General features: G+C 50.4%; 2 protein-coding genes across 3 annotated transcripts; one reads left to right on the forward strand and one right to left on the reverse strand.

Moving 5' to 3' along the window:
* Positions 1 to 257: 257 nt before the first annotated feature.
* On the forward strand, positions 258 to 7,813 carry SLC2A4 (solute carrier family 2 member 4). Of its 2 annotated transcripts, none has more exons than XM_020966528.2 (11): positions 258 to 618; positions 2,215 to 2,331; positions 2,645 to 2,817; positions 2,984 to 3,108; positions 3,241 to 3,356; positions 3,549 to 3,711; positions 3,924 to 4,111; positions 4,400 to 4,504; positions 4,714 to 4,815; positions 5,531 to 5,734; positions 6,517 to 7,813. In XM_020966528.2, exons 1-11 carry the CDS (start codon positions 586 to 588, stop codon positions 6,718 to 6,720), a joined length of 1,530 nt encoding a protein of 509 aa, XP_020822187.1. In that variant the 5' UTR covers positions 258 to 585; the 3' UTR covers positions 6,721 to 7,813. The 2 variants fall into 2 exon arrangements, with proteins under 2 accessions (XP_020822187.1, XP_020822188.1); XM_020966529.1 differs by having other exon boundaries at positions 600 to 618; positions 2,264 to 2,331.
* Positions 7,814 to 8,229: 416 nt separating this feature from the next.
* On the reverse strand, positions 8,230 to 14,195 carry YBX2 (Y-box binding protein 2). Its single transcript, XM_078155618.1, is given in 10 exon segments — positions 8,230 to 8,462; positions 8,589 to 8,673; positions 9,090 to 9,267; positions 9,684 to 9,787; positions 10,203 to 10,487; positions 10,823 to 10,912; positions 11,843 to 11,876; positions 13,336 to 13,399; positions 13,891 to 14,006; positions 14,008 to 14,195. Coding segments are annotated over 9 exon segments (1,056 nt in total). The 5' UTR covers positions 14,142 to 14,195; the 3' UTR covers positions 8,230 to 8,462; positions 8,589 to 8,622.
* Between the last annotated feature and the right edge of the window lie 636 nt (positions 14,196 to 14,831).

The following is a 14,831-nucleotide window of genomic DNA, read 5'->3' on the forward strand; positions in this document are numbered from 1 at the left end:
TCTCCTTGGACTGCCCGCATGGCCCGCACCCAACAGGCACAGCAGCGAGCCCCCTTCATTTTAGTGGTTCTTGACTTTCCCCAAACTCCTCCCCTTGGGTACTCTGAAGAAGGCGGAGTTTCTTTGGCCCTCCTGGGAGGATCGTGACTTTGGGGGGAGTATGGGATCTCAGCCAATGGGTGTTGCGAGAAGGCGTGGTTCGTGGGGGGGTGTGGTTTGTTGGAGGGGATGGGGACTCAAGGATTAGGTGTGGGGTGGGGGTGGGGGGGGTTCGCCGGGTCTCTCCCCTGTTCTGGGGTAGGATAGATACCCGGTTGCCCCGCTCCTCTCCAGCTCCTCTACTCCGGGTTCCCCTCCTAGTGCTCCCATTCACCTACCCTTTTCTTTCTTCCCCAATTCCCTCCTTCCAAATTTTTGCCAGTTCCTTTCCCCTATTTCCCATTAGTCTATCTCCAGTCATCCTTTTGCTCCCGACTTCTCTCTAGTTCATCCAACTTCTCGGAATCCCGGTTCTGTTTCCAATTCTTTTCTTATATTCCTAGACCCTCGCCCCACCTCCAAGTTTCTTCCCTCTTCGTCAGAGAGATGCCGTCGGGGTTTCAGCAGATCTGGTCCGAGGTAGGGAAAACTGACTTTCTGGGAATTGGGCTGGGAGGGATTCTCTCTAGGTTCCCCCTTTTCCTACCGAGTATGTGTGTGTGTAGGGGGGAGAACGTGAGACTCCAGCTCAGGCTCTACAGTGAGCCTGTGGTGAGTAAGGGGGGTGATACTGGGCAGGGGAAGGGGCAGTAGGGGCTTCTGGCTATTTATACCATGGCTGAACAATCCCGTGACTTTAGGGCTTCGCCACTGCGAGGTGGGAGATTAGAGGGGAGGGGTTCGGTCGGCATCTGTCAAAAACTGAATCTAGAAGGCAGGGTGGGGGTGGGGTGTCTTATGAGAAGCCGTCAAGTCTCAAATGTGGGGACATGGGGCTCCTGTTCTGGTACAGAACGTGCGGTAGTATCGGAAAGAATAGCTCGAGCAACCAGTACGTGTCTTTCTCTGTGTCTTCAGGTCAATGTCCCTGGTGTGACTGATACCACTGTCTGTGACACCCATGCTCCCATCATGTGTTTGGGGGAGGGGGGAGTTAGAGATGAACATGCAGGGTCACTGCCAGGCATGTCATATTCTGAGTCATTTGGGGGATGGGAGGCCTGGACATCTGGGGTCTTGATCAGTCAGGGCATTTGAGTTGTAATTGCTCTGTCCTGTTCCTCTTGGCTAGTTTCCTCCATGTGAGTTCCTATCCCCACCCCCACCCCCCAACACACACACACACACACACACACACACACACACACACACACACACACACACACACACACACACACACACACACACACACACACACACACACCCGGCTTCTTTCCAGATCTCTGAACTTTCCCTTTGGCTCCACGGTTAGACAGGGGGAGGAGGAAGAGGGGAGTGTCATAAGGCGCCCCCCTTCCCCCAGCCTCCAGCTCAGTTTCCACTGGAGAGACAGTCTGTGCTGCCAGCCAGCATCTACCCTGCCAACCTCCACCCTCACCACCACCTTCCCGCCTGACTCCTCTGGGTACCCCCCTCCCCCCAGCAAATCTCTGACTTATTCTCCTACTGGAGGGGGTGCTCTGCAAGAGGAGGTAGCTGAAATTCTTTCCTTTAAGTCTTATTTCAGTGACCTCTATGACCATGTTACAACTATCCTCTTCAACCTCTCAGTAGAAAAGGCCTATAAGTTATACCTTGATAAATTACTGAGAGGGTGACAAAAAGGTGAGAGGGCCCAAGGTACCAGGATTTGGAGAAGTGTTGGGATCTGGGCTACCATGAGGTGATATGAGCTAGTCACAGAGGAGAAAGGTTTTATAGCCCCCCAATTCTCTTACCCTGTGCCCAATTTTATCCTGGTCATAAATCCATTTGTCCAGCCTTTCAGCTTTTCCCTGGGGGTGGGGGGAGGGGCTTGCTTCAAAGCTAGAGTGAATTTCTGTGTTCCCATATGTGTGGGGGTGGGTAGATTCCTTCTGTTCCTCCTGTTTACACTGGGATCTGAATTAGATTCCTAATATGGCCCAGTTTACTTCATTCAGTGCCCCAGTTATGGGCCTGGGGGTAGAAGGTTAAAAGCTTAAAAATGGTTAGCTCAGAATTCTGGCTCTGTGATGTTGCCTGTTCACTATCTAGGAGGGGGACCCTCCACAACAGCGGGTGACAGGAACCCTGATCCTTGCAGTATTCTCTGCTGTGCTTGGCTCCCTCCAGTTTGGCTACAACATTGGAGTTATCAATGCCCCACAGAAGGTAAGGGGCCTGGATATTCTGGCACTGACAGGGGGGTTGAAGACAGCTACCTGGGTCCCATACGGAAGAGTAGAGGGTTTCAGATGGATGCTGTCCTGAAAGGTTTGGAAAAGGGGGTAAGATCCCTTTTAGGGACAGAAATCAGAATATGTGATACTTGGGAAACTTGAAAAACAGAGGACCATTCAGAGAAGGTACTCTACTTCAGTAGAAAAGGAAGCTAGAGAGCCCCTCTTAGGTCACAGGGGATAAGAGTGGGGTAAGAATGGAGGTTCTAAAGGGAATTCACTAGTACTTACTGCCTTCCCTTCAGGTGATTGAACAGAGTTACAATGAAACATGGCTGGCACGTCAAGGCCCTGAGGCCCCCAGATCCATCCCCCCAGGCACCCTCACCACTCTCTGGTCTCTCTCTGTTGCCATCTTCTCTGTGGGTGGCATGATCTCCTCCTTCCTCATTGGCATCATCTCCCAGTGGTTGGGCAGGTACCAGGGGCTAAAGGGAGGGTAAGGGGGACTGTGGGAAAAGGGAGATTTTGCCAGGAGTGGAGAGAATGGGGATGGAGTTATGTGAGCAATTTCCACCACCACCCCTTTCCCCTCCCCACTTCACACATCTCTCTTTCTGGGCTTCTATGTCTGGCACCTATAGGAAGCGTGCCATGATGGTCAATAATGGTGTGGCTCTTCTGGGAGCAGTACTCATGGGCTTGGCCAAGGCAGCTGCCTCTTATGAGATGCTTATTCTTGGACGATTTCTCATTGGCGCCTTTTCAGGTATCCACTGGGAACTCCCCTCTCCAGTCATTTGAGGGAATTTGAATTTGCCCCCAAACCTGATCTGGAAGTATGAGCATGGTGAATATGGAATTTTAGATATCTCTTATGACCTTTCTCCTATCTTACCAGGGCTGACATCAGGATTGGTCCCCATGTATGTAGGGGAGATTGCTCCTACTCACCTTCGAGGAGCTTTAGGAACCCTCAATCAGCTGGCCATAGTCATTGGTATCCTGGTTGCCCAGGTAACCAGTTTTTACTCTTTGTCCTTATTGGGGGGGTGTTGAAATGTAGATAAAAGGAGGGTTTCAGGGAGATGGAAGGGCAAAGCCAGGAGAAAAGAGGTGGAGTTACAGGTATAGGATAGTGCTGGGGGAAGGAGAAATAAGTTTCATCTCAAATCCTCTCTCTCTCTCTCCTTCCCCCTCCTCCCCCAGGTTCTGGGCTTGGATTCTATGCTGGGAACAGAGACATTGTGGCCACTGCTGATGAGCCTGACTGTGCTTCCTACCCTCCTTCAGCTTGTACTATTGCCCTTCTGCCCAGAGAGCCCCCGATACCTTTATATCATTCGTAACCTTGAAGGACCTGCCAGAAAAAGTTAAGACACTCCCTCTTTCCAATAACAAAGGGATCCAAACATCTAAACCCCTGTGCATCCGGCCTACCACTTCCCAACTGTTTTCCCTGAGGATCTCATTCAAGTTTCTATACCCCTGTCTCTGCCTTCCTGACTCTCTTTTCCCTAAGTCCCTTTTGTTAAGGACCCAGGAATTTATCCTCCAGCCCTAGTTCCTCTTTCCCCTTCCCAGGTCTGAAGCAACTGACTGGGTGGGCAGATGTATCTGATGCACTAGCGGAGCTGAAGGAGGAGAAACGCCAGCTAGAACGGGAGCAGCCCCTTTCCTTGCTCCAGCTTCTCCACAGCCGAACACATCGGCAGCCCCTGGTTATTGCCATTGTCCTGCAGCTCAGCCAGCAGCTGTCGGGGATCAATGCTGTAAGGATGTGCCCCCGGGATGAGGTACCCTGGGGAGAGGGCCAGGGACAGAAAGGTAAAGGAATAGACACACGTGGAGGAGCAGGTTTTGAGGTGGGGGAAAGTAAGGAGGTGTGTGTATTTGTGTTTGTATCAAGGAAGAAAAAGAACTAAAAATTATTAAATGGATGGCTACATAGCAGCAGAGATATGCTAGATAGAAGGATCAGAAAACTAGGACAGTATAAGATGGTTAATAGAGGAGAGAGCTTCTCATTCATTTTTCATTTCCTTCTCCCTTACACCCAGGTTTTCTACTATTCAACTAGCATCTTTGAGTCAGCAGGGGTAGGACAGCCAGCATATGCTACCATTGGAGCAGGCGTGGTCAACACAGCTTTCACTTTGGTCTCGGTAATAGCACTGATATGGGAGCCAGGTGGATCTTTTGCCCTTGAGCCTACCTCTCTAGCATATAAAGGTGTAGAGCTTGAGAGCAGCTCCCTCCTTGTTCCATTCTCTCATTGTCTAGACCTCCTTCCCTTTCTCCTTCATCCCTTCTCCCATTTTACTGTCCACTCAGGGAACCAAACTTAAGGCCTCTTGCTTTTTTATCCCCCCAGGTACTTCTTGTGGAACGGGCTGGGCGTCGGACACTACATCTCTTGGGCCTCGCTGGAATGTGTGGATGTGCTATCTTGATGACCGTGGCTCTTCTCCTGCTGGTGATGACTTGGGCGAAGTTGGGGGAGGGGTGGAGAAATGTCGATGTCTGCTTCTGCGGAGAGTCACCACACTTAGGAAATACCTGTGAAGCTCTAATCTCAAAGGAGGGGGATGGGGTGTATAGCAATGCTATTTCTGAGACAATCTCCATGGTCCCAGAAAGGGGATGTCATCATCTCCTCAATCCCTGTGCTTTCCTTGGCCTTTCCAGAAGAGAAGAAACGAAGTAGTCTCTGAGACAGTCATGTCTCCATAGCTATGGGGTTACTTGGCCTGTGGTTGTTTGGATCTATCATTTTCATCTGGGGTTAGGAGTAGGATAACAGGGCTTTGAGAAAAGTCTGCGTTACAACTCTCAGCACTTCTGGAACTTTCATACTTCCTAGCCACCAGGGATCCCCCAGGAATTATTGGGGAACAGAGTCCCGATGTACCCCAACAGCCAAATTATGATCTTCAGATGCTCCTAGGAGACTCGCTATATATTGGCTGACCCAGATGTCTCTATGACTTGTATTCCCCTCAGTCTTCATTGGGATGGCTTTCGGAACTATAATTTCTCTAAAGGATCCAAGGGATTTCTGACCTAGGGGAGCTGGTACCCCAGTACTGGAAGTTGTAGTTTTTTTCTGAACAAAAATATTTGAGGAGCTGGAAGATGCAGAAAAGCATGCAGGTTTTAAATGGATTGTATCTGTCATCCTTGTCTCTCAGGAACGGGTTCCTGCCATGAGCTATGCCAGTATGGTAGCCATCTTTGGCTTTGTGGCTTTCTTTGAGATTGGCCCAGGTCCTATCCCATGGTTCATTGTGGCTGAACTCTTTAGTCAAGGACCCCGACCAGCTGCCATGGCTCTGGCTGGCTTCTCCAACTGGGCATGTAATTTCATCGTGGGTATGAGCTTCCAGTATATTGCGGTAAGTCCTTCCTTCCCCAACTCATACACATACCATACCCCACAGGTGAATTCCAGGTAGAGATTTTCCCATCAGATTGTTAACTGCAATGTAGGGAAGAGATACCCTAACTTCTTGTTTTCTGGTTCTGTTATCTCCACCTGCCCCCCTGCTACCACCTGACCCTCAAATACATAAAACCTAAGGCCTAACTGATGGGAAAGACATCTACACACACATATGTATGTATATACACCCTCACATATGTATGTGTATTTATATGTATATATTTATATGCACACATATGTGTACATATATGTATGTATCGTCTCCTTTCTCTGTTTCTCATTTATTAGAGTTGGGAGAGGCCTCAGAGGCTCTCTAGTGACTTATACCTAAACAAGAATCCTGTCCACAACATACCTGACAAGTAGTCACCCAGCCTTTACCTGAAGGTCTCCTATTGGTACCTAGTGGTACAGCAAAGAGAGATTCCTAGACTAGGGCAGTGCTCAGAAAAAGCCAAGTCAAGGGGAAGAAATGCAGTTTTTATGAGTAATTATTCTTTGAATTAAATGTATTTAAATAAACAATGGATATTCCGCTCTTAATTCAAATCCTTATTTCTATAACTCAAACTCCCCTCCCTAAAATAACTATTAACCTACTGTTAAGCCATCATCAAGTCTCTTTCCACATCCTTACAAGCTGTTAGGACCACCATCCTCCCTAATGCCAGTGGTCCTGTGGGTTGCTGCTACCCTTCTCCTAAGCTAGCTACTTCTTCCTTACCTTTGCTCTAGGATGCCAGTGGCCCTTATGTCTTCCTCCTTTTTGCTGTTCTCCTGCTTGGCTTCTTTCTCTTCACCTACTTGAAGGTGCCAGAGACGAGGGGCCGAACATTTGACCAGATATCTGCAGCCTTCCGACGGACCCCATCATTGCTGGAACAAGAGGTGAAGCCCAGCACAGAACTTGAGTACCTGGGACCAGATGAGAATGACTGAGAGGCAGGGTGGAAGGTGACAAGTACACCTTTTCCCCTTCTTCTCCCTTAACTGAACTCTCCTTCTCCCTGAAGCACTTTAAGTTTCCCTTTCCAACCCTCTCAAGGGCAGGAAGGAGTATCTTAGGTCTGGTGGTACTGGGGGCTAAAATTCATGGCTTGAATTCTCCCTCCCCCAAACCTGTTCCCTTTAGTGTGAATCTCTCAGATTATTTATCTATAGTGGTTGGGTTTGGGGTATAAATATAGGCAGGGCTCTGTCCCCAATCTCCTCACCTACAAGGATTCCCTGGTCCCTCCCTTTCCTTATCCTCAGCCTCAAATTTCTATTTCCTCCCGCTACAAAGAAGGGGAAATAACAGAAATCCCTTAGAACTAATTTTTCCAGGTGGGAAAGAGTAATATAGGTGTCCTGCCTTCCTAAAGAGCTTTGAAGAAGCCTAGGGCCTAGCTCCCTAACTTAGCATCCCCTCTTGACTTCATATTGGCAGATTATCCCTCACGAACAACCTGACAAAGCCAAATAAATTCGTGGTAGGCAGTGGGGAGAATTCTCATGCTGAAAAAGCTCTAGGGAAGGTGCTTCCTTTCATTCTTTCATTCTGTCATTTGGGGAGACTGTGCACATGGTAGGGAGAGTTTTAGGGAAGATACCCCCCTTCACTTCATTTTGTCCTTTGGGAAGACTGTGCACATAGTGAGGGAGAGCTCTAGAAGAAATAGATACCTCCTTTCATTGTCTTTTGGGGAGACTGCACGTGGTGGGGACCACTCTGGGGAAGATACCTCCCTTTATTCTGTCCTTTGGGGAATATTAGCCCAAATATGCCAGTAGGTATTTCTCCTTTGTGGGTTCCCACTTAAGTTGGGGCATTGTCTCCCCCCGAACTCACTCTTACCCTGAAGTGGATTTTGTACAGGTAGCCCTTTGAGCTCCTGAACAAAAAAAGAAAAAAGAAAAGAGTGGAGGCTTCTGTTGGTGTAATAAAAAGGCTGATTGGAGCCTTAGAACATTTTTATATGTTTGTGTAGAAAGAAAAAACCAAAACAGATTATACTTAATGTATATATAAAGGTCACTGTATAAAAGGCAAGTGTGTTGCTTCTTTAAAGAGATACAGAATTAGAGCTGGCTCTTTCTCAACCCTGAGACAAATGTCAGACTTGTGTTAGTGTCTGCCTCATCCTCTCTGCCTGTCCCTTTAATACCTAGCCCAGCTTACTTTCTACTCTCACAAGCCTTCCTTTGATCCCGGGGCATGCTCTAGCCCCATAGCAATAGTTTGTACACCCACCAAGCAGACCACTTGGACCAGTATTCCAACACACTCTTTGATCACTCAAATACTAACTCATCACCCTAGCTTCTGGTCCTGAGAACAGAGTAGAGGCAGAAACACAGACAGCTGTGCAAATTTTTTTTTTTACTGGAGGCTCAGGTGGCACATGACATTTCACCAAATGGCTTCAGAGTTTGGGGTGGGGGAGGGAGAAGACCCAAAAAATAAACTGGGGTGGGGGGGAAGGGAGATCTGGCTCCAGTGGACAAAGGATGTACTCCCTTCCTTCCACCCTTGGGGGTGGGGGTGGGGGGGTTGAACCAAATTAAAAAGTTGTTCTACCCTCCTGGGTCCTGGGAAGGAGGGGACAGGGTGAAGGCTGCTGTTTCAATGTCATGGATTTTTTTGGAGGGGTGGGGGGAGGGAGACAGGGAAGGAGCAGTTGGAAAAAGTTGGCAGATACCTAAGGAACAGAAACAAATTGGAGAGAAAAAGGAAAGTGTTAGAGAATATTTAAAGATGCTACTTCCCACCCCCTTACCCCCAACCCCCATCTTTCTGTATGGCCTCAGACACTGGGATACTCAACCAGATAGCTGCTCTAGCTGTCCCCCTGGTTGGAATCACTCCAGTAAGGTGGTAGGGGAGTCCCCACTGGTTATAGGGGTTGAGGTCTGATGAGAAAAGAATGATTAGAAGTGAGAAGTGTATTTATATAGCTAGAATGCCTAACCACAACTCACTCTTACCTGTTCTCTACTCCCCCTTGCCCAACTCTACACCTAACTCCCCCAATCCTATCCCCCAGGTCCCTCCGTACACCCTCCCCCAAATTCACATCCACAAGCTGGTGCTGTGGCTCCAATCGGGGCTGGGAAGGTGTGTCCGCAGGAGGTGGCATGGGCTTGACTGCCTCTGCTGGGGTCTCCTGATGGGTAGGGCCACCTACTGGGGGTGGGCCCGGGGGTACTGGCTCTTTGTTATCAGCCTGCATGGAGAAGGACAGGGAGAGGGCTGGTTTCAGCTCTTTACTTCCTATCTTCATAACCCTTACCCCCACACATACAGATTAATTTTCCCTAGCTCTTACCTCAGGGGCTGCAGTCTGCCGGGGACCAGGAGGCTGTTGCCTCCTACGTTGAAAGTAAGGCCGATTTCGGGGGCGCTGGGGCTCAGGCCTTGAGCCATCTGTGGGACCTTGGCTGGGTTTGGTCTCTCCATCTCCACCTTCTGTGGTAGGCTGCTGAGGAGGCCGAGGACGAAAAGGCCTGGTTGTTGGGGAGAAAAACCATATCAAGATTAGGGTGAGATATCCTGCCTGCCTGCCACCCCCCACTTTAGCTCTCTGGCTTTCCAGCCTACCTGGTTCTGCTTTGGAAAAGATCTATAGCTGCTAAGAAGCCACAAGCCATGAGCCCAAGCCCACAGTTTTGGCTCCCTCCTCCTTCCAACCTCCTCAGAGCTAGGTTTCCTGCTCTTAAAAGTCTTGTACCTTAGAAGCTAGGCATGTTGCTTCCTAATTTCTTATCCCAATCTCAGTCATTTATTGCTTTTCTTAGAGCTCAAAGTCCACTTTTAAGAAAACCAATAGTAACTGTAGAAGAGGAAAGGGGCTTATGGACACTGATACATGCAAATAAATCAATCTTTAGATATTATAGCTGAGAGAGGGAGGTATGCTTACCTTCGATATCTGGGTCGGAATCTGGGTGGAGGTGCCCGTTCATCTCCCTGCTGTTGGTCCCCTTCTAAGGGGGCTGGGTCTTTGGGCTCTACCCCATCTGTACCCTAAAGATATATAAAATTGGCGTTTGTGAACTTTCAAAATATATTAAGCTGGGTCAGGTTCCACTTCCTAGAACCAAGACGTCCTTAGCTTATCCTGACTGCCACAAAATTCCACACAAAGAGCCAAGCAGCTTATCTCTTCTCCCTTCCCCTCCCTCAACACCCCACCATGTTCTTGTTTCTGGTCATCTACGTAGTTTAGTGCATAGAACACTGGACCCAAGTTCAAATTCTGTCTCGGACACTAGCTAGCTGTGTGACCCTAGGAAAGTCATCGGGAGCAGGATGCAATGATCCCTGAGGTCTCTTCTAGTTCAAAACTTTTCTCCTAGGGCCATGACACTACCTAGTTCTTGGCTTCCTCCTTCTAGGCCTTTGCCCTTTAGGGACACCAGCAACCTAAACCTTCTCTCACCTCCACAGGCTGCTGCTGGTTGGAGGGCCTAGGGCCCCTAACAAAACGTCTTCGGTAAAAGAAGGGGGGTGGGCGGCGTCGGCGAGGTCGCTGAGTGGAGTCCTCAGCTCGTTCCCCTTCACTACCTGGTTCAGCTACCCCTGTAGGGGCCTCTGCCACCAGAGGTGGGGGTGCAGCAGGCCGTGGCCGCGGAATAAATCTACGAAAACGGCGTCGGTTGGGAGCATAGCGACTGCCCTTCACTGGTACCCCCCCTGGACCAGTCACATTAGCAGCTTCTGCACCCTGGGATGGAAAAAATCAGAACTCTTTCCCAACTCCAACTCTCCTTCTGCCCACCCCACATAACCCATTCAGAACACATCATTGACTTCTTATTCTTTTATTAGGGCTAGTATCAGAGGGCACTAAAATTAATTTAGAACCTCTTCTTTTGCATCCCAACTCTTAATTGGGAGTAATAGACTGAGGCAGCCCCCATACCTTCTAGACTGGAAGAAGGGCCATGAAGTAGGGTACATGATAACTTCGTGAAGTTTTGAGGCCCAGGATTAACCCTTCCCTTAACCTTATTCTTCCATGTTTCTAGGTCCTCCTGCCCCTCCACGAATCCCCCAAACCTTCTCTCCTTCCACGACATCAAACTCCACTGTTTCCCCATCCCCAACACTTCGAAGAAACTTCCGAGGGTTGTTTCTTTTAATGGCTGTCTGGTTGGGGAAAAAGCAGTGAGTAGAGCTGGGACAAGACAGGAAGACACAGATATCTTTTACCCATTAATATCAAATACCTATTGTCTTAATGCTCAATAAACTACATATTCAGGTATTTTGGGGGCAGGGAAAAAGATTTGCCAGAAATGGACAAGGGCCTTCAAACCTACATCCCACCCAGACATCCTTAGGGGATTTCCCATTAGGGAAATGTGATTATGTATGAGAAGAAGAGATAGAATATACAATAGAATGTAGGTATAGCTAAGGTAAGATTCAGAGTTAGGCAGTTTGTTTTGGTGTCCATTCTATTCCCTAAATTTATCAACTCTATTTAGGTCATTTTTCCTCCCCAGTTAAATATTCCTGTTGTGCTCTGGATAGGTGGCAGCTAACCTGAGAAACTAATTCATATTATATTAACAGGCATGAGAGGTAGTGTGGAATAGTGGATAGAGAGCTGGACTCAAAAATTAGGAAGACCAGAGCTCAAGTCCAGCGTCTGACACATACTGGTTGTGTGATCCTGGGCAAGTCCCTTAACCTCGCAGTGCTCTAGGTAAATATGATTATAAGTTGAAGGTACTAACCCACATTGACAGAGGGAGTACCCTATTCCAATTCAATCACAGGCCCAGTCCCTATCCCTATTAACAGGCACTACCCATTACTAGCAGGTTACTGTGAGTTAACAGAAGCCTTTGATGCTTTAAGAGTGACTAATGATAGTTATTTCAGGCACTTGTCAGATAGGGCATAATGGGATTGGAGACAATAGTAATAGCCTTTTTAGGGTTGCCATAGCACAGATTCCCATTCTGAGGATGTTAAGACTAAACAAGTAGAGATATTCATTAAGTGACATTCAGAAAAGGAAATGATCCATCTATCTTCTGATGCTACCTAAGAAGCAAGCCTGACTCTTACCTGGTGGACAAAGACATCCTCCTTGGTGTCATTCCTGTGAAATGGGAAGGGGCATCATTAGGGGGCTGAAGGATGTTTGAGGCTTTGAGGGTATACTCCAAATATGATTTCCCTTTGCTTGACCAATTAACTGTTATTTTCTTACCCAGTGTTTCTCAAAGGGGTTTTTTTTGGGGGGGGGAGGGGTGGTCCCAGCAGGCATTAGAAGAGTATCAGCAGCTGTCTGGGGCTCCAGGTGGGAAAGGGTAAAGGCAGGTCAAGGTGTGGCCAAAAAGAGGAAGGGCACAAATCTAGAATTCAGGTGGGAAAACTAGCCTGGTGGGAAACAAAGCAAAGGCACCTTGAACCTGCCAAGGTGCCCAAGAAATGGGACAGCTCTCTGCTAGCTTCTGCCCCACCTTCTACACCCAGGGGCAACTCAAGAACTGGGTGGTGCTGGGTGAAGCTGTTCCTCCTCCCCCTTTCAAAGTGGTTGGAAAATTCCACTCTGCCTCCTTCCTTCTTCCTTGCAGAAGGAGGGAGAAAGGTGGGGGAGGTAGAACAGGAGATGCAGAACAGGTTTTTTGGAGGGGGGGGAGACAAGGAGCCAGGAACCCTTACCACTGCCCCCCCCAACCCTGACCCCAGATCTGTGGACGGATCCCAGTCCCCAGGGTCAGGACATTCCCACTTGACTGGAAACCCTGGTGAGAACAAGTGGGAGGGAGATTTAAGTGAGGAAGTAGGAATACTCATCCATTGTCTACCCCTACTCTTGCCATAATCCTTAACATACCCTAGCTCTAGGCTTTCCCAAAGACTGGATGTTTCAGGCTTTAAGACAGCTGAGTTTGCCAAAGGTCAGACTGCTAAGAGGCTGCCTGGGGTCTTCCCAAGAGACAAACCAGGCAGAGAGCCGATGTTGGGGGAGAGCCTACTGGGGAAGACCTCACTTTTGACTTTCCTTTGTATTTAACATTCAGAGTCTTAACTGAAGTTTCAAAGGGGGCGGAGTAGATAACCTCCTGTTTCCACCTGAGAGGAAGGAAGGTGTATCGTAGAATTAATACTGAGACAATCATTCCTTCTACAGATTACTGAAGAGGGGAAAGGAACACCTCCAAGAAGAAATTGAGGGAAGGTGGGGATCCTCCCAGCAGGGCTCCAAGAGTAGGAAAAGCTCTTCACACTTATCCTGCCCCCAAGGCATGGGAAATAAGAAGCAATTGGGCAATTCCAAGGGGGTGTGGCAGACTCGCAGCCAATTCGTTGGATCCCTAGAGAATTAACCCTGTGCTGTAGGATAAAATAGAAAGAGCCGGCTCGAGTAGAGAAGGCTTCATCTTCCATATTAGGGCGTGGTATTTGTGCAGTGGTTAAAGACGTTCAAATCAGCTTCAGCTGACATTTGGGGCAACCATGTGCCTCAATAATGGGTCTGGATGAAGTTATGGATCCTCCAACCACACAGCCCAGTTTAGAGGACATCCCCACCCCTTCCCTGCCTTAGGTACCTGTTGATGAATCCATAACCATTTCGGACGTTGAACCATTTGACAGTGCCCAGAACTTGGGTTGCTGCCAGGGGGAGGTCCAAGTAGGGAGAATAGGGCAGGGGAAGAGAGATGGAGTTAGGCTCAAATCAGTTCTGAGCACACATCAAAGTCCAGCCCCACTCCTAAAACTACTCACAGCAGGGCAGCCACACCTGCTTAGCTTCAGGGAACTTAAGCTATCCCCAACCAATTACCCGACCTCGTGCTCCAGAGGTCCTAAGCTCCACCACGTTCAATTCCAAGGCACCTCCCTCACAGTCATCGCTGCCGCTGCCCCTGCCCCGCCAGAGTCTCCCACCTGGGGGACAAGGTCCCCGGGGGCGCTTGAGCCTAGCTGCCTCGCCCTAGTCCTTCTGTGGGGCACCGCCTTCCTCCGAGCCTGAGCTCACCTGGCTGCGGCCTCTTCCTGACCTTGGCCTCTCATTCACCTGCACCCTCAGCTCTACCCATCCAACCAGAGCTTCCTCCCGAGACCCCCTCAGGTGTCAGGCCCCCAGACTCGGCCCCCTCACCCCAGCACCGGTTTGTCCGCCTGGCTTCGGGCGGGGGGTGCGGGTGTCCCCGGGGCTGCAGTCGTCGGGGCGCCTGGGGCTGCGGGGCCCGGAACTGCGGGGATCCCGGCGGGGGGGCGGGGCGGCTCCCACTCCCCCTCCCATCCCGCCACCGCCAACGCCGGATTTCTGCAGGTCACCCCCGGGAGACACCACCCGGACCCCCGCCGCATCAGCCGCCGAGGCAGCTGCCGCCGTCTCCGCCTCGCTCATCCCGCCGGGTCCGGTACCGGCCCCCACCGCCTCCGTTGCCGCCGCCTCCTCCTCCGCCGCCCGGCCCTTCCCCCCCGCCCGCGCGCTCCCACTCTTGCCCGGCCCGCTTGCGCCCCGCCTTCCCGCCCGGTCCTCGCGCCCTGAGCCTCTCCCTCGCACCACGCCCCCCCCCTGCTCCTCGCCGCGGCCGCCGGCCAAGCCAATCTGAAGCTTGAGGAGAGGCTCGGTGAAGACTCCCTCTTCCCCGCCCCCCCCGGCCAATGCAGGACCAACAAGCCCAGCCCACGCGCTAATCCAGACCGCTCCCACCCCCAGGCTTCGCACGTGAGGCCAGTTCCCTCGCACCCAGGACTATATCCCTGCCTCGGCCCCGCCCACTGAACTGGGTCACGTGACTACGGTGGGTCCGGTTCATTGGCTGGTAGGTTCTTTTCTCCCCTCCCCCTCTGCCCCCTCTCCTTTTCCTTCTCCGCTCCATCCCTTTCCACCCGCCGAGGGAAATAAAACCGATCTGTCATACGCCAACTGCCACCTGCCGGCCCAGTGAGGGGCGGGGCTCCGCGAGTTCCTCTGTTACCCCTGGCTACGGAGGAGAGAGAGGAAGCTGCCACTTGTGTTCTGCGTGCTCGCGTTGCCCTACCTGTGGATGCGGTTCCTGGAGTCGCGCCGCGCCCTGCACAGTAGCGCCTC

The sequence above is a fragment of the Phascolarctos cinereus genome, unplaced genomic scaffold, assembly GCF_003287225.1.
Source record: "Phascolarctos cinereus isolate Bilbo 61053 unplaced genomic scaffold, phaCin_HiC Scaffold_5;HRSCAF=322, whole genome shotgun sequence".
NCBI lineage: Eukaryota > Metazoa > Chordata > Mammalia > Diprotodontia > Phascolarctidae > Phascolarctos > Phascolarctos cinereus.